Source organism: Paramisgurnus dabryanus, chromosome 24 (genome assembly GCF_030506205.2).
Source record: "Paramisgurnus dabryanus chromosome 24, PD_genome_1.1, whole genome shotgun sequence".
In the NCBI taxonomy this organism is placed as follows: Eukaryota; Metazoa; Chordata; class Actinopteri; order Cypriniformes; family Cobitidae; genus Paramisgurnus; species Paramisgurnus dabryanus.
The window spans coordinates 21,192,821-21,217,499 of record NC_133360.1 but is presented as its reverse complement, the minus strand read 5'-3'; the positions used below and the strand labels follow the sequence as shown (position 1 = coordinate 21,217,499).

Sequence of the window (24,679 nt, the reverse complement as noted above, 5' to 3'; positions counted from 1 at the left end):
ATGTAAACAAATATCAGTTCCTGTGTTCTGTAAAATGTCATATTGTCAATAATATGAATACATATTTGTGTCTATCACATTGGATTACAGTGTAAATTGAAAGTTTAAGGCAAGTTAACATATGCAAATGTATTTCACACACGCATATATATTTACATAAATACACACTGCAAATATAAACAAATGTGTTATCACGGGTCAGTTATAAAATGCCCAGTGGCACTGACTAGTGGTTTACCCATGCAAACCTGATGTAACGGTTTCTCCCAACTTTTAGTAAGTTAAAACATCACAGAATAAAAAAAATAAATACAAATAAAAAATATAAAGACTCTATACACTCTGGCTGTCTATACTGCAAAAAAAATTATTTTTTAAGAAAAAAAACATTCATAGTATTTTTGTCTTGCTTTCAGTAAAAATATAAAAAAATGCTTAAATTAAGATTTCTTGATGAGCAAAAAGACCCAAGAAAATAAGTTTTGTTTTTAGACCAAAATATAAAATTTAAGTGATTTTGTGCATAAAACAAGCAAAAAAAATCTGCAAATGGGGTAAGCAATTTTTTCTTACATTTTTCTTACTTTTTTGCTAGTTTTATGCACAAAATCCCTTAAATTTGATATTTTTGGTCTTATTTTCTTGGGTCATTTTGCCCATCAAGAAAAAACATCATTTAAGAATTCTTAGATATTTCTACTGAAAACAAGACAAAAATACTAAGAATTTTCTTTCTTGAAAATCATTTTTTGCAGTGTGCAGGCAGATTTTGAAAAAAAAAGAAAAGTTTTATTTAAAGCTCACTGGCTCACAGCTAATGTTCTCCTTTCCTGGACCTGCAGTATATCCAGATGTGGACGGCGGCGACACGTGTCGACCCCTTCGGTCTCCCGGCTGATTCCCCAAAACCTTCCTCTGTATTTGCAGATAGGTAAACTGAGTACATCTGATTCATACAGTTTACTACAATTCAGAGTGAAGTACTGTACTGTTTACACCACAAAAAATAATTATAGAGAAAACTACAGCGACAGATATAGTAGCATCCACACCAACAGATGAAAACATACTATTTATTCTAAATTCCCTTTTTAAATGTGTAAACCATTTTAATTTAATGGATTTTAATTGGCTGTCAATATTTTTAGTATTTCATCAGCTGGAAACTAAATGACTGTGGAAAGTGATCCCAATGTGTTTTGTCAGTAAGGGCTGAGTATTGCAACCAATTTGGAGATTTGATTCTTTCTCATTTATATGGTTTAGATTTGATTCGATTCAATATTAATATTATTCATTTATCTTTTTTAATTTTTTGCAGAGAGAGAATCCATATTGAAATATAAATGCTTGTAATTGAAACCTTCCTACTTGGCTATACCACTGAAATACACATTTATATTAACAATAGGTCCACACAATGACTCTCACTATGAGTAACATGCATTGTAACAAGGTGCACAAACTAAACAATGCACATAACAGTAAAGAAACAAACAAAAACGTAGTGTTAATGTGCAATAGTGAAATTCATTCACAACTTTGAAAGCGTTCGTATGGACATACAAAAATATATACATATATTTTTTTTAAAAAAGTGTCATCAACCTTATCTTTACCATCACTGCATTTAAACATGATATGTTTACACACATCTGGCGATGTCAGTACAGAATAACATGTGTTATACATGGGCGGTTCCCCGGACAGGGTCTTAATTTAATAAAAAAAAATCTTGCACTAACAGATCTTAACATATGGGTCAGTGACAAAAACAAGTTTGGCAAGATGAGAAAAGAAAATCAAAAATGTTTAAAAAAAATTTGTTTAAAAAGCATGCATCAAGTTTATTTCAATGCACATAGTGTACTTATGTTGATTTTATGCTATAAAGAAATAAAATTTTCATTATTTTTATGAAAGTTAAAACTGAATGGACCTGAAAATGTCAAATGGTGTAACCGCCAATTGTGCCAAAGAATGAGAAATATTTAATATTTTATCCACCTTGATGGCATGTAAGCATAATTAGATATATATATATATAATCATTTTAAAATATAATTTTATTAGTTATTTTAAATGTACATTTTAATGCGTTTTTGTAATATTTGCCCTGACATATGCTGAAAACAGCTCTGTTTTCTAAATAATCTTTGACAAATGATGTAAAAATGTATGCAAAAAATCATATTACACTAAACTAGATGATTATATTTTATTGCACATTTTTTATGAATATATTTCTATTTTCATTTAAAAAAAAATACTAGTTACACCAATTGACACAGACCGGTTACGCCACATTGACATTTTTGCAATTATCCCCCAAATATTCTTTTAAAATGAAATAAACCCAAAAATTTTAGACTTGGTCCTCAAAAAAGAGAATGTATGCAAGTAATCTGCAAATTTATTTTGAAATTTTAACCCTTTTATATTTAATTCAACCATACAGATAATTAACGTCATGTCATTGACCCATATATCAATGGCATTTTTTTTGATGCACACCAGTATAAATTTGTAAGGTATGTTTGTAAAAAAAAGACTTAAATGACCCAAGGCCTAATCCTGGATTAATCGCATTAGCAGCGCAAAAGGTCATGGGTTCAAACCCAGGGAACACACAAACTGATAAAAAGGTATGCCTAGTAATTCGCTATGGATAAAGCGTCTGCCAAATGCATGTAAATGTAAATCTAAACACTGTCTGGGAAACCATCCCAAAGAGTCACAGACATTCAGCTTAAATCTTAGAAAGTGCTGACCTTGATAAGACCACCGAAGGAGCGAGAGCGGGCGTGTTTTTTACTCGTAGGTGTCGTGTTGTCATTGCCAGGGGTACCTGGGGTGGACTGTTTACCAAGCTGAAAACAACAAAGCAATAGTTACAGAAAAACCTACATAGTAGCCTACATTAGATTTTAACAATTTTACTCAACAATAAAAAGTAATACCGAAGTAAAGTGACCGTGTCAAAAATATTGAACTCAGAATGAACACAGAATGTTCTTTACATTATGCAGGAAGACTTATGTAGAAAACAGCAACACAAAAAAGACTTTAGCTGTAGAGTCATATAACGTAATATAATACAAACAAACACACAGACACACACCAATTAAAGAGCACCTATTTCATTGTTATTTTGTGTTTGCGTGGTTTATAGTTCAAAAAACACATTATTTTCCACATATCGTAAATTTTTGTAGCTCCAGATTTCACTCTCTTCCTGTAACGGATGGATTTAAAAAGCGCTGTGTCCCTGATTGGGCAGCTAATCTGAACGTTGTGATTGGTCTGAATACCTAAATGTGACGCTACTAACCATGTTTGAAAGATTCACGCACAATGCAATTCTAACAGGAGTTAACTTATAGGCTGTGAGTCAAAGCGGGAGGAATTATGATAATGTCTGTCTTTACTACTACTACTACTACGTCACCAGTCCCAGGAAGTAAACTGTAGCCTACAATCCGTGTGTTTGTTGTAGTCCAAGAAAAGAGATTTAAGTTGGAGATGATAACTCGTGTCATCGTTTACTTTGGGGTTTGTACCTTTTGTATATTGTTAACATGTGCTAATACACACTTACACGCCAAAGGAAATGTAAAACCGTAAATCGGACCATGCTCTTTAAGCAGTATGCTGTTACCTGTCTGATAAGCTTTTTCTTCTTGGCCGAGTTTGGCATGTAATCAGTGACGTGTTGATAAAGCTCTTTCAGTGCCTCTTCTGTGTGATTCTCAGGGTCTAAAGCAACTCTCGCACCGCTCCTCTTACACGCCTGTATGAACGGAGAACCACTGACGGACAACAGCTCCAAATCGTCCTTTAAAACAACACAGAATAGATATCAGAAAGATCAAAGTATAGACACCGATTTAACTATGGGACATAATACAGTTTGCACAAATGAAATGACACAGACCTTGGAGTGAATAATTTTGGAGTTGGCGAACTGCAGCCTGGCGTGTTCCCTCAGATAACCTGGTGCCTTTACGAATAAGAAAATAAAAGATGTAAAATCTCTTGTAAAGATCATTTTCTGTTCTGTTTTTATGATATTGTTTTTCATCCAACAGCAGGTGCACATGTAAATGACTGTAAAATAGCAAGTAGTTTTAAAATGATAACAATGGCTTTAATTTTTTAGAAAATCGTTCATATAATTAAATAAATCTGATCTAAAATTGTGATTTCAAATCAGAATCGGTTATCAACCCAACACTATTTTTAAGCTACCAAATACAATTAAAGTAAAAAGTTGTACCCGAAAGATCTTCTGGGAATGTTTGATGAGAAATGCCATGCCGTTGTTCAGCTTCTTCAGGTTCTCCTGAAGGTCACTGGCATTCATCTGAAAAAAAAGACCCATGATTAAATACTTAATAAATGATGATGGACAAAAGTATTAAATTAAGTAAGTGCGTACGTTTTTGGGCCAGATGACGTGTGGGGCGAACATGAGGGCGAGATTGTGTGCAGACATCTTGTTTTTGTCTTGTTGTTTTGCGGTGTGGTACAGAAGGTCCAGTAGCAGTTTAAGAAGGGTGCGATTGGCTGTTGGCAGCAACATCAGGAGAAGCTGTAGAGCCTCGATCTGACGCTCCTTATCCGGCAAACTCGTCTTATTGCCCTGATCGTCGAACATGGTCAATTCTGCCCAGAAACAAAACACAATGAGAAGTGGACACTCGGTTGAGAATCAAGCCTGTGGTTATCATTACAAATAATCGTATTTCTAAATCTTTGAGTAAGGAATCAATAGTTTTTGGGTAAACCGACCTGTGATTTTTAGATGGGCGTGTAAGTGGCGATGGGTTAGTAGGGGCTCAGGCAGCTCTTTCAAAAATGTTTTAAGAAGGGTCGCAACATCGTTGGGATGGAAATCCCCGGAGGCGAAGTTGATATCAGTCCCGCTGTTGAGCTGCTCTCTGAGGATCTGCTGTCTCAGGCTGTTCCCAGGAACCCGAAAAAGACCCTCAGCATGCAGATCTACAAGCAAAGATAAGTCCGTTACAGGGGCCATTAATTGTTTCCTTATTATACACTGGGGCGATACCCTTTCATAAGTTACTATTTTTCACCTAAAGAGACATATTCATAAACATATTCAAATGCATATCATGGACTCACTTTTGCTGAGGTAAACGATAAGTTGATATATCTGGGCTATTCCTTCCTCTGTTAGGGGCATCCCAAACACAAGGCCTTTATCTGGTCAATAAAGAAGAAAAAAAACTATTAGCCAACACAAAAGAAATCTAAATAATCATGATTTATAAACACCCCATATCCAAAAACATAACATAAAAATTTTGAAAATTTTTTGTCTGCACCCATGTTGGGTCATGTGACAACTCAAAGGCATATTGACTGAAAGAACAACTGATGAAATTAAATGAGAAAATTAATCCATAGTTTATAAAAAACAGCAACATTTCCCAAAAACCTTCTTACCTTTACGTTTAAGGAAGTTAAAGGAGCGAAAAAAGCCTCCCACTGCAGTGCCGTTGGGAGTCTTGGGCTCCTCTTCCCCCAGTAACTTGGAGAATTCGGCCCCTGGGAGGTCGATAAGGCGCGTGACATTGCTCAGCACCAGCTCTGTGAAAGCTTCAGGCCGCTCGTGACGTAGCTTCTCGACAAAAAAGTCAGGATTGAAGATGATGGGCGGCCGGCCATCACCACTCGTCCCCGTTTCTGTGTCTTGACTGATCACAACATTACACACCGTGCCCCTGTAAATACACATATATAAAATGGGGTTTAAACATTGACTTTAGGGACATTCCACTTTTTTTTGAAAATATGCTCCCTTGGCATTTAAAGTAACCAAGGGGACTATTTTCAGGCAGTGCGCAATATCACTACGCCTGCTGCAGCCATGTTACATCAACAAAGTCCTTGATTATTACGCCAGTTTGAGAGTATAGTTCCTAGCCATATCTGCCTAGAAAATCGCAGCTTTTAATTTTCTGCCGGTCTTAGTACACGATGTAACTACAGAAGAGTCAAGTTTTAAATAGGAAAAATATCCAAATTCTTTGGTTATTTTTTAGAGTGATGCTAATGGTCTAATCCGATTCAATGGATTGTGCTAAGCTATGCTAAAAGTGCTAGCGCCAGACCTGGAGATCAGCTGAATGGATTCCAAAACGGTAAAAATCAAATGTTTAACGAGGGAGCTGGAATATGAGCATATTTTCAAAAAGAGTTGAATGTCCCTTTAAATATATGAGATTAAAATTAAATCTGGGACCTAATTGAAATCTCTAAACATTATGGCAGATACTTGACAATACTAAGTATTCTGCACTGTCTGTGTTTATAACAAAACAAGCAAGTTTGTGATAAAATTCTTAGCTTTCATTGTTTTCATCAATGATAAACACAGATCATAGGAATTTGCAGAATAAGCATGTAAAATTATGTTATTAAAGCAAAAAGGAGACATACAAAGAAATTCATGTCAATGGCTCTTTCTCAAACTGAAAACTCCGGAGGTCGCAAATGCAGGCTGCATACGTCATCAAGCCTGGTTTATTTAAATTATCTAAGCATTACATAGTAAGTCATAAGCATATTACAACAATTTACGATTAACTAAGAATGAATGTCAACTTTATAATTGTTAATATTCTGAAATAAGACAGTCTTGATGACGTATGCAGCCTGCAAATGCGACATCCGCCGGCTGCAGCCTTGCGTTTGAGAAACGGACATTTACTCAATTAACATTTCACTTCACTTTTTTAACATCTGTTGATAACGTTTTGTAACAAAAAATTTATTAAAAAGGAAATATGTTTAAAAACATTTACAAGTGATATTTCGTATGCTGTCTAAACAACACATATTAGGCTACATATACAAATAAGCTGTCAAAACGCCTATCTAGGTAACGTTAGGTCACAGGGTTTTAAATCTCACTGTGAATGAACATTTTGTATTGATTTAAAAAAACTGATTGTAAGAAAGCTTAGAATAAATTGATGATAAAATGCTTGTAAACAAGCCAAAACAAAAAAGATAACGTATGATCACATTAAACAAAAGCATCGACCCTGTAACTGTTACTGACTGAAATTATGCTCATTACTCCATATTTATTATTTTTGTTTAACACAATAGACGTTTACCACAGTAAAACATTCTCACAATGCCAGAATAATGTCTGGATCTGTCATTTTTGTTCGTTATTTGGGTGACACGTTTCCTTACAAAGAAAACAGCACTGAACAGAACAGTGCGTGCTCCCTTTCAGAACACAGTATATTCATAGTATTCAGCAGATATCCAAAACATGGTACTTTCAAGTTATCACAGCTACTAACTAACTAACCTATGCACAGGTTACCACTGTAAGTTACACGTTCTAAGAAAATAATATCAGCTGATATTTGCAGTAACGTTAGCAATAAAGAAACTACACTACAAGATTTAAACATCACTTAACTTCAACTTCTTCATAAATGCAAGAGTCTGTCTTTCTGGTGCAGATGAGACGTCATTTATACTTGTAAATGAAAGTTTATTACCTTCTATCTCGTTTATTTACATCGGTGTCTTTTTCTGCGGCCATCTTACATCTTCCGTTTGAATCCGCCGCTGCTGAGGCGTTAAACGCTGCTTATTCATGATTGGACGAGGATATAAGATGGGCGGGGCTATACATGCAGGTCTGTTGTCCTGAGCGCTGATTGGCCTATTCAAAAGTTACATCCTTGTACATGAATTTCAACATTGAAAGATTTCCTTCGACATATAAAACTGATATTGATATAAGATGTTCATTTTGCCAAATTCAAATGGAAACTGTGTGCCACTTATTTTGGACATGTCATTATACCAGACAGTTTTGGAAAAAAAATTGAGGTTCAAGAAAAACTACTTTAATATGTAAAGACTTTAATTTGTATACTTTAACTGTCACATAACTTGAAGTCTTACCCTCTCCTTTTTTCCTTATTGTCTCTTTTTGTTTTTCCTTGTCTCTTTCTTTAAAATATTAACAAAAATACTAAATACTGTTACATGCTTTTTTATATAAATATTTATGTCACAGTTTATACAAATGTTATATTTATATAATGTGTATAATTTTTATACTGTGACTTTTGTACTTTGTTCCCTTTATTGTTTATCAATAATAAAAAATAAATAAATAAAGATTTCCTTCGACAGAATTAAATAGAATAAATTATATAACAACACATGTGTTAACTTTCTTCACACTGTAAAATATACCGTATATTTTTTTTTGATTTTGATTTTTGTCTTAAAAAATTTATATATTCAGTTTCCGTTTGATTTTCTGTGGTTATTATCAATGGTTAGAAAAAGTTGCCAGCATAAAGACTCATAAAGCACGTTCTCAAAAACAGGAAACGACAGGAAATATAAACACATTTTTTGCATAGCAATCATGAATTTATTCATTGACATAAAATAAAAAATACATTTAAATAAGTTAATTAATACATTTCCATTAAAGACATATTGCATATACGGAGTATTAAATGAAAAAAATTAAATTCCCAGTGGTGATCATTGTATTGCTAAGCGACTGTGATGTCATACTCTGATCGGTCTGCGCAAACATTAAGTAGTAAGCTCTGCACTATGCAACAATATAACTTGATAAATAATAATAATAATAATAATTCATTAAAATATTCAATTGTAATTAACAGTAATTATATTGGTTGTTGTAGGTTTCTCAAAATAAAAAAAATTATATTTCATGAACATAATTGGAAGTCCCCATTTTTAATTTTTTTATTATTATGCAATATATTTATGTACTATATTAGTGTTTTGCCCAGAAAGGAATCAATGTTTTTGAATTAATTTATTACACATCTGTTTCACATCCATGAACTTTTGTGTACAGAGAAGTCTAGCTGTTTTTAAATGTGTGTTACAAATGTCCTGTCTCCCAAATTACAATAACTTAAATGTATGCATTCACCTTGTAGGGTCATATTAATAAAAGAAAACTGTCAAATGAATTCACTGGATCTTGGGATAATAATTTTTAAAAGCATTTTATGATATATACAAAACAGTTATAGATCCAGTGATAAAACAGTAATTTTAATGTTCATAAACATTAGCTCATAATCTTTACAATACATACACTTTCTTTCCCAAATAAAGTGTTATGCTCACATATGTACATCAACTGTTTACATGTCAGATGTAAAGACAGATGTTGTCATGCAACAACATTCACCAGAGGTCTACATGAATCTAAATGACATGATCAAACAGATGCATGGACTCCATGATGGCCTCATCCTGAATAAAAGACACAATAATAAAAAATATACATAGGCATGTACACAAAAATGAAACACGTCTTATTTTCTTTTGCATCTTTTAGAAAGTTAAGGTTGGTTTTGCATCACCAAGGTCAGGTGCTTGAACGGAAATATTTTGACACACAAAGGATAACCATATAGCATTACCATTTTCATAACACAAGGATATGAGAAATGTATTACTTAAGACTGTAATGTTTTTGTACCTTCTGACATGACTCAAGGAATTCCTCCATAGTGACAACACCGTCATTATTTCGATCCATTTTCTGAGCAGAAAAAACATGGATTATCATAAGAATGTATGTATGAGTTTGATTAAGAGCCTGAAAATTACCCGGAAGAAACTCTCAACGTGTTCTTTGGGTGCGCTGTCCTTCATACATGGATATGTGGACTTTCCCATCATATTGTATATGGACTTCATGATGTCGTTCATCTCCTGAAAGAATTCAAAGGGGATTGTTAGCACCATAAGCTTTTTTTAAAGAAGCACTATAGTAGTTGCATATGTACGGCAATTTACCTCTTTAGTGATGCAGCCGTCTTTATTGAGATCATACAGACTAAAGGCCCAGCAAAGCCTGTCAATAACTGTACCCCGCAAAATGATTGACAGGCCAGTTACAAAGTCCTAAAGCCGATTAGAAACAAAAGACCAGTAAAATTAAACATAAGGGAGATTTTATATTATGACGATAAATAACAAAACAATTTAGTACAGATATTTAGGAAAATTTTATTGCCCAGAGGTTTTCATAGCTCAGGAGATTTACAGTTCTCGGTTATGTTTAATTAAAGTATCAACTTGTTTCTTATAGGATATAATTGAGAAACAAAAAATGACTTTAAGTGACTTTGACACTTTTCATGTTTTCTCGTTGCGTATATGACAAACTGCTTTGCTGTTTTCCTAGTTTTGTAAGTCACTTTGGATAAAAGCGTCTTAATGCCCAAATGTTAATGTAAATAGCAAAATCTACTGTTTTGATACAGTATAAGAGCATATTTTGTAGTTTGGCAAATCTAACATTACTGGCATCTGTTCTGAAACTTTGGAGACATCTTCCTTCTTAGGACAAACATCTGAGAAGCAGGATAATTTACAAAAATCTCAATTTGCTTTCAATTTAATCTTACTGAGGTCTCGAAAAACACCTTTTAATGTTCAATATAAATGACATACTGTATAATAACATAATGTCACACAGTAATTGTACAATACTATTGTATATTTGCCCTGTAATGTTTACATATAACGGTAACTTTTTAAGTGATTTTATAATAAAGTTGTTAACTAACCTCAAAACGTAAAGATCCATTCTTGTGTCTATCAAAAGCATCAAACAAGAAATGAGCGTACATGCCAGAATCTGCAAAGTAATACAAGTTCAACTTGAAAAAAGAGAGATGTAAAAATATTAAGAGTTTATTGCATTGTAAAAAGTGAAAAGCTGGATCAACTTAAAAATTACTTCAGTTGGTTACACCTAAAGTTTTTCCTTTTTTAAAAAGGCTTAGTTTTTTAATACTGTAAAATGGTATTTTAATGTAAAAGTGTTAGGATTTTTTTCAAGTATTTATCTTCTTTTCCTCCTACACTCTCAGAAATAAAAGATACAAATGTCAATGGGCCGATACCTTTTAAAAGTTCCTAATATGTGCCATTTTGGTACAGATATGTACCTTTGAGGAACCAATAGTACCTCTAAAGCACTGTTTTCCAACCAGGGGGTCGGGGCCCATAGGGGGCCTCAGCAGATTTCCAAGGGGGCCTCAAGATGATTTAAAAATTATTTTAAAAAAAATGGACAAAACAAGCATTAAAATAAGCTAAAACAAGTAAAAATCAAGATGTTTATTTTTTGGCCATTTTATTAGCAGATATACATCTGTCTAGTCTTTCCAAGTTTTATTTAATTTTATGTGAAAAAGAGTGAGTGGGGGGCCTTCAACTATTGTGAGCCCTTAAAGTGAAAAAGGTTGGGAACCACTGTGCTCTAGGGTACCAATATGCACCGTACAAAAGTGTACTTGAAAAAGTACTGCCCCAGTGACAACGTGTACCTTTTTTTTCTGAGAGTGTACTGGAAAGTTAATTACTGGAATTCTGTTTGAAATATAAACAGAGAGGCACCTTTGTGATAACTAATCCTATATTTGAAAAATGTTATACCAATAAAGGTAACTCAAGAGTCAGAAAGTTAAGCAAACATTGGATTTGGACGTGGCTTAATGACTTCCTGCCTTGGAATGCTGCTTCCGAAAGATGCATTTTAGAGATGCATGAAGGCAGCTCTGGGAAACGCATTCATATAGGTTAATCGGAATTCTGTTTCAAATATAAACAAAGAGGGCCTTTGTGATAACTAATCAAATATTTAAAAACTGTAATATCTATTTCTTGCTATAAATGCAGTCAAAATATGTAAAAAGTGAAATTATAACTTTGATTAACACTAAAACTGTGCTCCAGCCAGCTTTCTTGGCTGCATTTTATTTTTGCAAACGTGACCAGGCTCGACCAATCACATTCCATCACATGTATAAAAAATGATGGGACATTGAAGGCAGCGAAGGATACATCTATGCTGTCTTTAAAAATCGACCTGATGAAGGTATACCAGTAGACAGGAAGTAAAGCAAACAATGGATTTGAACGTGCCTTGATGCCTTCATGCCTTGAAATGCTGCCTTGAAGGCAACATTTTAGAGATTTCAGACGCACCCTATGAATATGGGGACAATGTAATGCTCAATATAGCCACTCTGGAGACTGAAGTCCTGCCTTTCAGTTAAAAGATCCAATCCTCAATCAATAAAGACTGGCGATTTTCTAGGAGAGGGACTCTGTGGCAACCTGTGCGCATATTGAAAAAATAAGAGCGCAATTTGAGCTCACGAAGCAAAAGAGATAGTACAGTTGACATCAGGTTTAAATGTTGGTCAAAAATATGTTGTTAAATCGTGATTTTAGCAAACGATTTTATAGATATCTGTCTTTCCCCATTCAAATAGATCAAACTTTAGTCTTGCACGACAGAAATAACTGCCCAGAGGCGTTGCAATCATGGCCGCCTAGTGGCACGACTTTCCCTAAAGGGACTTTGGTAAAAGCCAAATATTATTTTGTGTGCCTTGAACATTGTACTCACCTCCTTGAGGGAAAAAGTGAGAGTAGATTAATTTAAATGACTCTTCGTTTAATACACCACTTGGACATTCCTAAAAAATGACAAAAAACACAAAACTTAGTGAGCTACTGTCAATTTTCTGTAGTAGTGAACAATGCACATTGTCATATGGGCTATAATTAACATTAAGTAGTATAATAATAAAATACTTTTATTACATACATATATCTTAAAAATACAGTATAGCAAAGAGTGGATAGAAAATGGCCTTGTAAAACTATCCGAAAAAAGTCATAAAAGAAATGACACTAATAAGAAGACTATTGGAGGTCTACAATTAAATTACATTTATGCTTTTGGGAGACGCATTTATCCAAAGCGATTTTAAAAGGTAAACATTTTAACAGCCTGCTTGTTAAACCCATGACCTTTTGCTCTGCTAATGTCTCGGTTACGTATGTAACCTTTGTTCCCTGAAGGAAGGGAATGGAGACGTTGCATCCCATCGCCACAGCTGCTTTACCACTGAAAAACAGATGATGCAGTCACCTGCTATTTATACCCGCACGTTGAGGCGATGCCAGCAGATGCAAATACTGCATGCCAATATTTATTGAGTCTTTTTAAGACGCACTTAAAGCAGATTGGTCTCGCACATGGGTGCCCAAACTTTTTCCTACCAAGGGCCAAAAATCAAACCTGACTGAGGGCCGTGGGCCGAAAGTAAATGTTGCTATGCTATATTAAAATTAAATTTGCCCTGATTCTCCTCATTTATCATTTTCTAATATTTAAAAATAATAAATAAGCAAATATTTAATTTTGCCAATCATTTTAAAAATTCCTTTTGTCTGTGTGCCATTGCCGCAACCTCTCCATTATTAGCCCTATAGTACCTGAGTTCTTTGAGTTTTGACATGCATGCTACCTTCAAGTATGCATGTACAAAATTATTCACTTTGATTTCTTGCATTAAATTTCAATTTACATTTTTGTAATATACAAATAAAACAAAAATGTTTACATTTTAGCAAATGTTTAATTAGAAACATGAACGTTTAGAATGACGTTTATCCTTTTTCCTTATCTCTTGTGGAATGACGGGCCAAATTAAAGGTCTTTGTGGACTAACTTTGGCCTGTGGGCCCTAGTTTGGGCACCTCTGCTCTAACAAGTTCCCAATTCGTTGGTCATCAACGTGACGTCAAAGATACTGTCTGAAAGGGAACTTAAAGCAACACTATGTAGTTTCCATGTAAAAATGACTTACAGCTCCCCCATGTGGTTAAAAAGCGCAACAGTGCCTGGTATCAGACACTCTTCTGCAGGCAGGGGGAGGGGCGGGGCTGTGTTTCCTACCCTCCACCGCCACTTTCAAAGTGTGCTTGTAGCAGCTAGGAGGCTGCTCAGGTTGCAGCAACAGTACAATTTGTCCAGTTAAAAGTTGTTCTATCACTGAAATAATTTTAGAGACATTATTTAAAGGTAAAAAAAACTACATAATGTTGCTTTAAAGGAACCGTATGTAAGAAATTCATATAAATTAATCATAAAATGGCCCTGATATGTCACCAGACATTAAGAAATCATTTTCATTTCAAATACTTATATAACTCACAACAGTGGTCGGGCAGGATATTGTCATTTAAAAAGTGGAGTTGCAGCCCTCAACTTATGTTTATGTTGTCATTTTGTGTATAAGCCACTAGCTGTGTAATTGTAGTACCAGTTTTAGCCACAAGTTTTGTGGTTGCAATACCAGTTTTGGCCACAATCCTACATACTGTTCCTTTAACGCTTTCTCAGTTAAGCAACAGGAATGCCTGTACATAACTCAAGACATTTGATTTACATCTAGTTCCATTTAACAGCCCATGTCAAAATCCATAAGAAATGACTATTAATAAAATAAAGATAATACATTTCATACATTTTTAAATCCCCTGTAGAGAATTTGTAGCTCTGCTTTGCTGAATTTAGTCTGTTCTAGAAGTTTCTCCAAACCATCAGGCCTGTAGCACACAGTAGCGATTTCAAAATCATCCTCTATGCTGTCTACAGGAGAGACAAACAGAGATGAAGTCATTCACACAGGACTCGGCATGAATACATTAAACAAACAGCAGACAGCCATTGACTTGCCTTTCTTGATAGATGGTTTTGACTCAGTATGAAAGCAGGGCAAAAGTTTGAGAAAACACTGTTTAATGTTTCTTTTCTTCTGACCCGAGGCGAGGTTACCTGAAAATAACAGAGAATGTTACAAATCTAACACTGAATGGATTCATTTGGCTTGGAAGAGGAATTAAAGTGACATTTCGGATACAATTAGGTGTCAAGGCAGAGGTTCATCAATATAAAAGTGTTTATTTTATACTCTACTAATTTGTATAAAAGACTCCAAACAAATACACCCTTGTTAACAGCTTTACTATACACAACAATTAATGTAGTAAAAAAATAGTTTTTACTTATATAGCTATGCCAAATGACTGCGTGGCAAAGTATGCCCCAAATAGCTTTAAAGTTAAAAATAAAAAGGTCTGTTAAAGGTTCTTTATGGAACCATACACCATTACAAAGAACCTTATAGGAACCCTTATTTTGAAAAGTACCCGATAATGTTAATTCAAAGCATATTAAATGTTTAGTTTTCTCCATGTACCATTCATTTCTGTATAAACCTGTATCAAAATGTACCCTTTTTATTTTCATAATACACTAATCCTACCTTGAACTATTGTATGATTTTTGCCCCTCCCCTTTATGACACCTGTTACAAAGACACCATGAGGTCCTAATGAATTACTTTATGACGTTTTGTTGTTGTTGCACATTCCTTCTTTCTTATACATCCTTCATATTACAGAAATGAAATAAATCCCATTTCATATTGACACTAAGGGAAAACAGATTGGCTTCAGGTGGTTCATTTTAATGTCCTGTTAGAGATTTAGATTGTGAGCTGAATTAAGATCAGGGTTTGATTTTATTGAAAGGTATTTAGCTTTTGGTTCCTCAAATACTTCATTATTAATTTGGCATTGTGTTTGGGAGCTACTGAGAGTTTTGACAGGCATGGAGATGCCCATAAGGGGCAGAAGCAATTAGGCTTTTATATTGCCTATATCTGATGTGAATGCTTAAAAATGGAAATGAGGTGATTATTACTATCGGCTAACTTACTTTAACCCTCCACTGTAAAAAATGCATCAACCCAAAAAAAAGGGACAAACCAAGCCAAATGTTTTTATTTGACTCAACAATTGGGTTAAAACAACCCAGCATGAGGGTTAAATTACATCGCAACCAGTTGGGTTTGTCCTTTTGGGTTGAAAATAACCCAGGCACTACTGTAGATAAACACTTCAGAGTAGTTACGACTGTGCTGTTAACCAGCTGGCAATGTCAGATAACCAGATGGCTGTTAAACAACTGGGAAATGTGATTAAATGTGCTTAATGTATTAAGGGAGAAAATGTTAGCATTGGCAAATTTGCAAAAAAATCTTTTTATTATCATGCACAATGGTAAAGCCATAGTTTATGGTAAAGCCGTGTTTATGAAGTACCTTGGAGTATTATATAAATAAAGTATTACTGTCTGAAATAAAGACAAAAAATAAAACACTGTTTTTGTTTTATTTTTGCTGTTTGTGTGTTAAAAAAAGAAAGATAATGATTATTTATAGTGCATATACAGAACAATGGCAATATTGTAGCTGTAAAACTGATAAAGAGGAAGTTTGTCTACAAAATGAAACTTCATCATTTATTTAGATAATATCACTGTGGTCTGTTATGAACAGATGTGAGATAGACTAAGCATCTGTTTTATTTGTCACTCACTAATAATATACAGTATTTGCACTTCAAAAAGTTAATAACAACGTCAGTTAATTTGTATTAAGTTAAATGACTAGTCAGTAAATTAGTCTGTTTAGTTTAAATCAAATGAATTCAACCTGTTAGGTCTTTAGGTGTACAGGATGTTTTGTCATCTGAAAGTGATTCATGTTGCAGCACCAAAAATGAACCAGACTAAATTAAAGGGATAGTTCAACCAAAAATTAAAATTCGGTCATAATCTACTCCCTCACATGTTTTTATAAACCTGCATAAATTTATTTGTACTGATAAACACAAAACTAGCTATTTTGAGGAATGTTTGTAACCAAACTGATCATGAGCCCCATTCACTTCCATAGTAGGAAAAAGAATACTATGGAAGTGATGGGGGCTTATGATCAGTTTGGTTACAAACATTCCTCAAAATATCTTGTTTTGTGTTTATTAGTTCAAAAACAGTTACACAGGATTGTACCCAGCCATAGATATATATAGTAGATGTCGCCTTGGGGTTCTAAGCATGCGTCAAAACCGCCGCCATCTTGGAACAGGGGTCTTGTCATAGCTAGGTAACACTGCTATCTCCACCTGTACTTCGAATTCATGGATGGTGCCGGATTTTGTGCTGCGTATGGATGTTAGGCCTATACTAGAACTATGCAATATAGTTAGAAAAAGTAGATTTTCATAATTTCCAAACTTTCATTTTTTTTCTGGACTTAATGCTAAATACATGTCTGACTGTTGAAACGAACCAAAAGAAAACGCTTAGGTTACTCACGTAACCCCGGTTCCCTGAAATAACGGGAACGAAGCATTGCGTCAGTTTGCTGACGCTATGGGGGAAACTCCTGTTTACTCCGTGATTGAAGCCTATTGGTTAACGTCTGTAGAAAATACAGACCAATGACGTTTGAGCCCGCGCGGGGGCGTGGCACACGTCCCTATATAAGCCGGTGAAATACGTCAAGAGCTCATTATTATTCGACTGAAGCGCGCAGCCGAATAACACTCGCTGCGTAGACGTTTGTAGGACGGCCAGCGAGGCAATGCTTCGTTCCCGTTATTTCAGGGAACCGGGGTTACGTGAGTAACCTAAGCGTTCCCTTTCAATACGGTTCACTTCGCATTGCGTCAGTTTGCTGACGCTATGGGGGAACGTAATCCCATCCCGCCGTGCATACACAACGGACTGAGGTGCCCTTACCGGAGAGACACTGCATGTGGCCCTAACCCAGCATATACATAGCTCTAGCGAGCGCAAGTGTAAGCACCATATATGAGACAGTAATACGCATACAGTGAAGTTTCTAAACGCACTATGATGCATATACAATAGAGCACGAGACGGCGGGTTCCCTGAGCGCGCCGCGAGCTGTGCATGAATTATTAATAAGTAGCCATGACGGTGAGCTAGCAACGCACCGTGAAGGCATACAGAAACGCAGTCGCGTGAATCATTAAGCCGATAAGACCTGTGCTTGTAAGGCAGGGACATCCAGGCTATAAAATCTGACAAACGTAGACGGCGAGGACCAGCCGGCCGCGTTACAAATGTCAACGATGGAAATCCCCGTAGACCAAGCCCAAGATGAAGCCATACCCCTCGTGGAGTGAGCTTTTAAACCAACTGGACAATGTTCATTCAGGGAGGCGTAAGCCAAAGCAATGGCTTCGACGATCCATTTAGATAGCCTCTGTTTAGTGAGCGGCATACCTAAGGAATGTTGTGCGAAGCTTACGAACAGCTGATCTGACTTGCGGTATGAGGCAGAACGGTCCGTGTATATTCTTAACGCTCTGACGGGGCAGAGCGTGTTCGGGGTTTGTTCGCCGTCCGCCGTCGGAAGGGCGAGAAGTGAAACCACCTGAACTCTAAATGGCGTGGTCAAAACTTTAGGAATGTATCCCGCTCTCGGTCTAAGGATCACTTTGCTATCGTTAGGACCGAATTCCAGACACGACGGGTCAATTGAAAACGCGTGTAAATCGCCCACTCGTTTAACCGATGCCAACGCCAGGAGGAGAGCGGTTTTAAACGAGAGAGCGCGCAGGTCAGCCTGCTCGAGGGGCTCGAAAGGGGGACCGCGCAGCGCTTTCAGGACCGTGGACAGATCCCAAGACGGGACCGTGTTAGGTCGCAGTGGGTTTAGTCTGCGAGCGCCTCTGAGGAATTTAATGATGAGATCATGTTTTCCCACGGTGCGACCGGCGATAAGGGCGTGATTCGCCGTTATCGCCGCCACATACACTTTAAGCGTCGAGGGCGCGCGACCGCTGTCCAGCATTTCCTGCAGAAAGGAGAGAATACGTCCACTTCACAGGTGTTTGGGTTTAAGTCTTTCGTCGTGCACCAGTCAGAAAAAATAGACCACTTTTGAGCGTAAAGGTGCCTGGTAGATGGGGCCCTAGCTTCAGTTAAAGTATTTAACACTCGTCCTGAAAGGCGTGATGGTTGCCGTTCAGAGACCAAACGTGTAGATTCCATAGCTCCGGCTGTGGATGCCATATCGTCCCTCTCGCCTGAGATAGGAGGTCTTTCCTCAGCGGTACTGGCCATGGTGCTGATGTTTTCAGCTGCCATAGGTCGGGGAGCCATGGTTGATTGTGCCAAAACGGGGCGACCAGAATTATCGCGCATTTCGTCTCTCTTATCCTCTGAAGGACCTGTGGTAACAGAGCCACCGGAGGAAAAGCATACAGAAGACACGCCGGCCATGCTTGCGACAGGGCATCGTGATGTCTCGAGAAGAAGATCGGGCAATGCGCGTTCTCGTCTGATGCAAACAGATCGATCTCCGCCCGGCCGAAGACGGTCCATATTCTCTCGACCGTCTGAGGATGCAGTCTCCATTCTCCCGGCGGCGGACCGTTGCGCGAGAGAATGTCTGCACCCGTATTGGCTACACCCGGTACGTGAGTCGCTTTTAACGAACGTACGTTCGCGTGAGCCCATAATAAAAGCCGTTTCGCCAGCCTGGATAGGGAGCGAGATCTCAGCCCTCCTTGGTGGTTTATGAACGAAACCACCGTCATACTGTCCGACCGCACTAGAACGTGTTGATGTTGGAGTTTCGGTCGAAAGTGTCGTAGCGCCAAGATAACCGCCCACATCTCGAGGTGGTTGATATGTAGCTGAGACAACTGGTTGTTCCACGCACCGAAGGCGAGCTCGCCGTCGCAGTGAGCGCCCCAACCCGTCGCAGACGCATCCGTAGTCACCACTTTCCTCCTGCTCACGGAGCCGAGCTCCGTGCCCGAGAGGAAAAGGTGAGGGGATGTCCATATCGAAAGCGCTTTCACGCAGCTGTACGTGATTTTGATTAATAAGCGGCCCGACAACCAAGCACGGGGCGGAACTTTCGCTTTCAACCAAAACTGAAGCGGCCTCATGAACAGCATTCCCAACGGTATTAGTGGGGATGCTGCTGCCATCAGACCCAGCATTTTTTGGAATCGTTTGAGAGGGAGATGTGAACCCGCTTTGAACGATGCCGCCTCGCGTCTGACCGTGAGCGCGCGTTCCTGTGTAAGCCATGCCCGCATCTTTAATGAGTCGAGCGTCGTGCCTAAGAACGCGATTCGCTGCGTGGGGGTGAGCAAACTCTTCTGGAGGTTGATTTTGAACCCCAAATTCTCCAAATGCTGAAGTACAACGGTCTTGTGCGCAGTAATTTCCCTCTCTGACTGTGCTAGCATAGGCCAATCGTCGAGGTAATTTAATATGCGGATGCCGCTCTGTCTGAGAGGGGCGAGAGCCGCATCCGCACATTTGGTAAATGTGCGTGGTGCCAGAGATAATCCGAAGGGCAGAACTTTGTACTGGTATGCTGTCCCGTCGAGCGCGAATCTTAGGAACGGCCTGTGACGTGGCGCTATCGGAATGTGAAAGTAAGCGTCTTTCAGATCCACTGATATGAACCAATCGCCCGGTCGAATTAACGCCATGATTCGTCTGGCTGTAAGCATTTTGAACGGCCGTTTGGCAAGAGCGCGATTCAAAACGCGTAGATCCAATATCGGTCTGAGGCCGCCGTCTTTCTTTGGAACGAGAAAATAACGACTGTAAAAGCCTGATTCGCTTTGATCCGCCGGGACCGTCTCTATCGCGTCTTTTAGTAATAAAGAACGCACCTCTTCCCTGAGGATCTGCATACGATCGTCTGGGACAGTGGTGTAGAGAACGCCGCGAAACCGGGGTGGTCTCCGGGCGAATTGAAGTGAATAACCGTGTTGGATTACGTTTAGAATCCAGCCCGGCATACCGGGGGTGGATTGCCAAACGTGAAATTTGACGGCGAGCGTCGATATGCTTATGGACGTTAAGCCGTGTGTGTGTGTTTGTGTGTACAGAGGAGGAAATTTGCTCTTTTTGTGAAAAGGTAAAAATTTGTGTTTCGCTGTTACAGCGAGGGTGTGTCCAGCGCCCGAGGGGACTGAAACACGCAGAACTTTCGAGGGCGGGCCGGCCGAACCGGGACCAGAGCCTCTTTTCCTCCTCAGACTCTCTTCAGGGAGGCGGCGCCGGCGTCGGGTCCAGCGTAATCCGAGGACGGGGACCGCGGCGTCGAGGCGGGCCAGCCGGTCGTGCAGGACGCTGGCGCTTGACCTCCGGTTCAGCTCTCTGCTGGGGCTGAGCTGGCGCTGGCTTAGGGCGTTGAGCTGGCGGCGGTTTTGGGCGGCCGGTCTCAGACGCTGAGGCAGATCGTTTTGGTAGAAAATGCCGCATAGCCTGCGACGATTTCTGTGCCTCAGTGAAGCGCTGGGTGAACCCCTCCACAGCGGAGCCGAAGAGCCCCGACGGTGACACGGGCGAGTCAAGAAGGGCAACCCGATCCGTGTCCTTGATCTCCGTCAAGTTCAGCCACAGATGTCTCTCCAGAACAACCAGGCTGGCCATGGCTCTTCCTACAGCCTGAGTGGCGACTTTAGTGGCGCGAAGGGCCAGATCAGTCGCGCTGCGCAGGATTTGAAAGGTCGACGGGTCCGGACCTGTCTCGTCCATGTCACGGAGGAGTTTTGCCTGGTATACCTGCAGCACCGCCATCGTATGGAGAGTGGATGCAGCGTGGCCGTCGGCGGCGTAAGATTTCGACGCCAGGGTCGATGTCAGGCGACAGGGCTTTGACGGATGGTTCAACTTCGCCCTCCATCCGCCGGCTGAAGATGGGCAGAGATGGGCGGCGACAGTTTCCTCGAGCGGCGGCATCTTGGAGTAGCCGTGTTCGTCGGCGCCGTCCACTATGGAGAGGACGTGGGAGACGGCGCTCTGAGCTCGGGTGGAGTGGGGAGCACGCCAAGATTTGGTGAGCTCCTGGTGAACCTCAGGGAAAAACGGCGCCTGCCGTTGGCGGGACGATTGACGGCGCCCGGGCTGCAGAAACCACTCGTCCAACCGGCTGAGTTGAGGCTCTGACGGCGGCGACCACTTGATGTTGAGCTCCGCCGTAGCTTGCGTCAAGATGCGGATGAGCTCAGAGTCGTGAGGACGCGACTCGGTAGGTTCATCAGCGGCGGCTGCGTGGGCGTCGTCATCCGAAGCCGCCCAATCCTCTAACTCCTCAGAGGATGACATCATTTCCAAGTTGTCACCGGACCCAAAGGAAACCATGCCGCTAGCACTCGGCAGGGGGCGTAGGTCCTCATGGGCGAAGGTGACAGGGTGACGGCGGGGAGACAGAGCACGCGGGGGATGAGCCGGCGTGGACTCGGTCTCAGGGCGTCTTCCAGCTTCACGGCTCCGCTGCTGTTTAGGCGGGAGAGCACGGGAAGCCTTCCGTTTAAAGATCTCGAGGCGGGAGCGCAGCACCGCGATAGGAAGGAGCTCGCAGTGGGCGCAGCCCGCCTCGGCGAGTACGGCCTCGGCGTGGGCAGGACCCAGACAGATGACGCACTCCTTGTGGAAATCCTCCACAGGCAAAGGGGCTCGGCAGGAGCCGCAATGCCGAAGCGACATTATCTCAACGCGCTTCTGCTCTTTTAGATAACTCTCTTTTAGGCTCACCGGAAAGCGGCAGGGGAACACGCTGGTGTGTTGTAGTCCGCTGCAGTGCTTGGATCGACGGCGAGTAAGGGCTTCTTCTTCGGAGCAGCGAGAAGGTTCGCGCTGAAGGAGAAAAGTAATGAGCTCTTGACGTATTTCACCGGCTTATATAGGGACGTGTGCCACGCCCCCGCGCGGGCTCAAACGTCATTGGTCTGTATTTTCTACAGACGTTAACCAATAGGCTTCAATCACGGAGTAAACAGGAGTTTCCCCCATAGCGTCAGCAAACTGACGCAATGCGAAGTGAACCGTATTGAAAGGGAACCAAGAATATCACGTTCATGACGATTTATGGTGATTTTATTTATGTTACACCATTGCCTACAATGACGCTGATGCAGGGGTTCCCCTGTTTCAAGATGGTGGCTCTATTTGACGCATTCGGTCCAATGAACTGCCATAGCCAAGGCGACATCTAGTGTACATACACAGCAAACAAACTTGGCTAAAACAAGGCAAAATTTGGAGTGTCAGTGACATCTAACCATCGCCAAAGAATACACAATGGATATACGCTTTGAACATGTCAAAGAAATGAAAACAAACACCTTGAACATCTGTTGACTTTGCTTACATGATGGAATATCGTACATCTCCAAGTTATTTAGGCAAAAACGTCATATAACCAAATTCAAGATTATTTAGGAGTGGGTTACTCTCATAGCCGGACTATATTGGGTCTTTAGTTAGCCGTCATTTCACAGTCTATTGCTTGGTGGATAACATGTAAAAGATTGAGTAAAATATGACAGAATTTTTCATATTTGGGTGAATTACCCCTTTAATTTACTTGACACTATATTTTTACAGTTATAATATAGTTATATGGTACCTGTAAATAATAAAATGTATCTAAACTACACTCAAGCTGTCAAAAAGTACAAAAGCTGTCACTGGGAAGGTACTCTTTCAAAAAATACACATACCTCAAAGGTGCATATCTGTACCTAAATGGTTCCTATTAGGACCTTTTAAAGGGTACTCTCTCACAATGTCAGAAATAAAGGTACAAAACTGTACCTTTTCTATCACTGGGGCTGTACCCTTTCAAAAAGTACAGCTTTGCACCTAAGGATTTCATTCAAGTACCTCAGAAGTACATACTGGGACCAAAGCTTATAAGTAATTCAAAAATACATATTGGTACTAAATATTTACAAATCTGTACCTAATGGTCCATACAATTACCTTCTTAAAGGGTGCTGCCCCACTGAGAGCTAGGGTATATATTTTGACTTTTTGTTACCAATGTAGGTCCTTATGGTATGGTAATCTACCCAACATTGTATTCTGTTTTGTAGTCCTGTAAAGGCATTTATTTCTGACAGTGCAGTCACAGCTTATGTGCCTTTCTTTAAGGAAATAAAGAAATTATGTCAGCCAGCAACCACATGAAAAAAATACAATAGTATACATGCTAAAGTAAACTGTAGTAGTATACTGTAGCATATTACAGTAAATAGTATGCTTTGTTAATGTATTTACTGAATTGATAAACTGTAGTAAATACTATATTGTATACTTCAATATTTGCTATGGTAAGTTTCAAAACACACTACAGTATCTACAGTTTAGTAAACAAGAAAGTTTACCACAGTATTTTTTCATGTGGGTAAGAATGTGACAGTAGTCTAACCTTACGAAAATTAACCATGGCTTTACTAAAATAAAATAAAAGATGTTTACTGTATTAAATCATGTTTATTAAAAAAAAACATGGTTTTGCTGCAAAAACCTTGGTTGAATTATGGTTACCAATCGTAATCAATACGCCAAAACAACTATGTTTTGTTTTGTAAGCGTAATTTAATTAAAGTCATTTCTGCATACCTGACCATTTCTATCCCGTTATGTCCAGTCCATGATTAAGAAATGATACTCTTTAGTTTGTAGCATCATGTCTTTATTGTCATTTAACGGTCTTACCCGTCAGCAGATCATTAGATCCATCCAAATCTCCTGAAGTGTTCAAACTCTCATCTCTAGATGTCACCTTCATATCGTCCTCGCCACCAAACATACAGTTAGATAAATAATCCCTCCGTAGTGAATAATAATATTAATAAATCCACTGCTTTATAACGCAAATATATACCAAGCAATCTTTGCAGCGTATATTACGTTATAAGTCCACGAGAAGTTCACGCGCGTGGATTTCCTCAAGCGTCTTCTCTTCATGCAGCAGCAACACGCACGTGCGTTTTCACTTCACTATCAAAGATCATTCACACTGGATGTTATTAAAAGTCTCTGCATCGCCTGAACAACATCTGTCCTCTATCCTCCTGTCATCTGAATGAAGCTCTTCAGCTATCAGATGTG

The 24,679-nt window shown here is 39.1% G+C and overlaps 2 protein-coding genes across 2 annotated transcripts; both read right to left on the bottom strand.

The window, feature by feature from the left end:
* Positions 1-686: 686 nt before the first annotated feature.
* arhgap19 (Rho GTPase activating protein 19) lies at positions 687-7,607 on the bottom strand. Its single transcript, XM_065259440.2, has 10 exons — positions 7,545-7,607; positions 5,467-5,744; positions 5,143-5,223; positions 4,792-5,001; positions 4,439-4,665; positions 4,277-4,363; positions 3,935-4,000; positions 3,659-3,835; positions 2,772-2,870; positions 687-915 (listed from the first exon to the last, which is right to left on the bottom strand). Exons 1-10 carry the CDS (start codon positions 7,586-7,588, stop codon positions 790-792), a joined length of 1,395 nt encoding a protein of 464 aa, XP_065115512.1. The 5' UTR covers positions 7,589-7,607; the 3' UTR covers positions 687-789.
* Positions 7,608-8,909: 1,302 nt separating this feature from the next.
* On the bottom strand, positions 8,910-24,679 carry kcnip2 (Kv channel interacting protein 2). The gene is made up of 9 exons (XM_065259448.1): positions 24,284-24,679; positions 14,602-14,704; positions 14,394-14,514; positions 12,485-12,554; positions 10,632-10,702; positions 9,856-9,963; positions 9,667-9,771; positions 9,536-9,598; positions 8,910-9,306 (listed from the first exon to the last, which is right to left on the bottom strand). The coding sequence occupies exons 1-9, from the start codon at positions 24,375-24,377 to the stop codon at positions 9,259-9,261; spliced, it is 783 nt and encodes a 260-aa protein (XP_065115520.1). The 5' UTR covers positions 24,378-24,679; the 3' UTR covers positions 8,910-9,258.

Coding starts and splice junctions, on each gene's coding strand:
- kcnip2 (XM_065259448.1), bottom strand. CDS start 24,377: ATGTTTGGTGGCGAGGACGATATGAAGGTGACATCTAGAGATGAGAGT. Junction 14,515..14,601: donor CCATCTATCAAGAAAGGCAA/GTCAATGGCTGT, acceptor TCCTGTAGACAG/CATAGAGGATGATTTTGAAA. Junction 9,599..9,666: donor ACGTTGAGAGTTTCTTCCGG/GTAATTTTCAGG, acceptor TTTTCTGCTCAG/AAAATGGATCGAAATAATGA.
- arhgap19 (XM_065259440.2), bottom strand. CDS start 7,588: ATGGCCGCAGAAAAAGACACCGATGTAAATAAACGAGATAGAAG. Junction 4,001..4,276: donor ATTCCCAGAAGATCTTTCGG/GTACAACTTTTT, acceptor TTATTCGTAAAG/GCACCAGGTTATCTGAGGGA. Junction 3,836..3,934: donor CCAAAATTATTCACTCCAAG/GTCTGTGTCATT, acceptor GTTGTTTTAAAG/GACGATTTGGAGCTGTTGTC.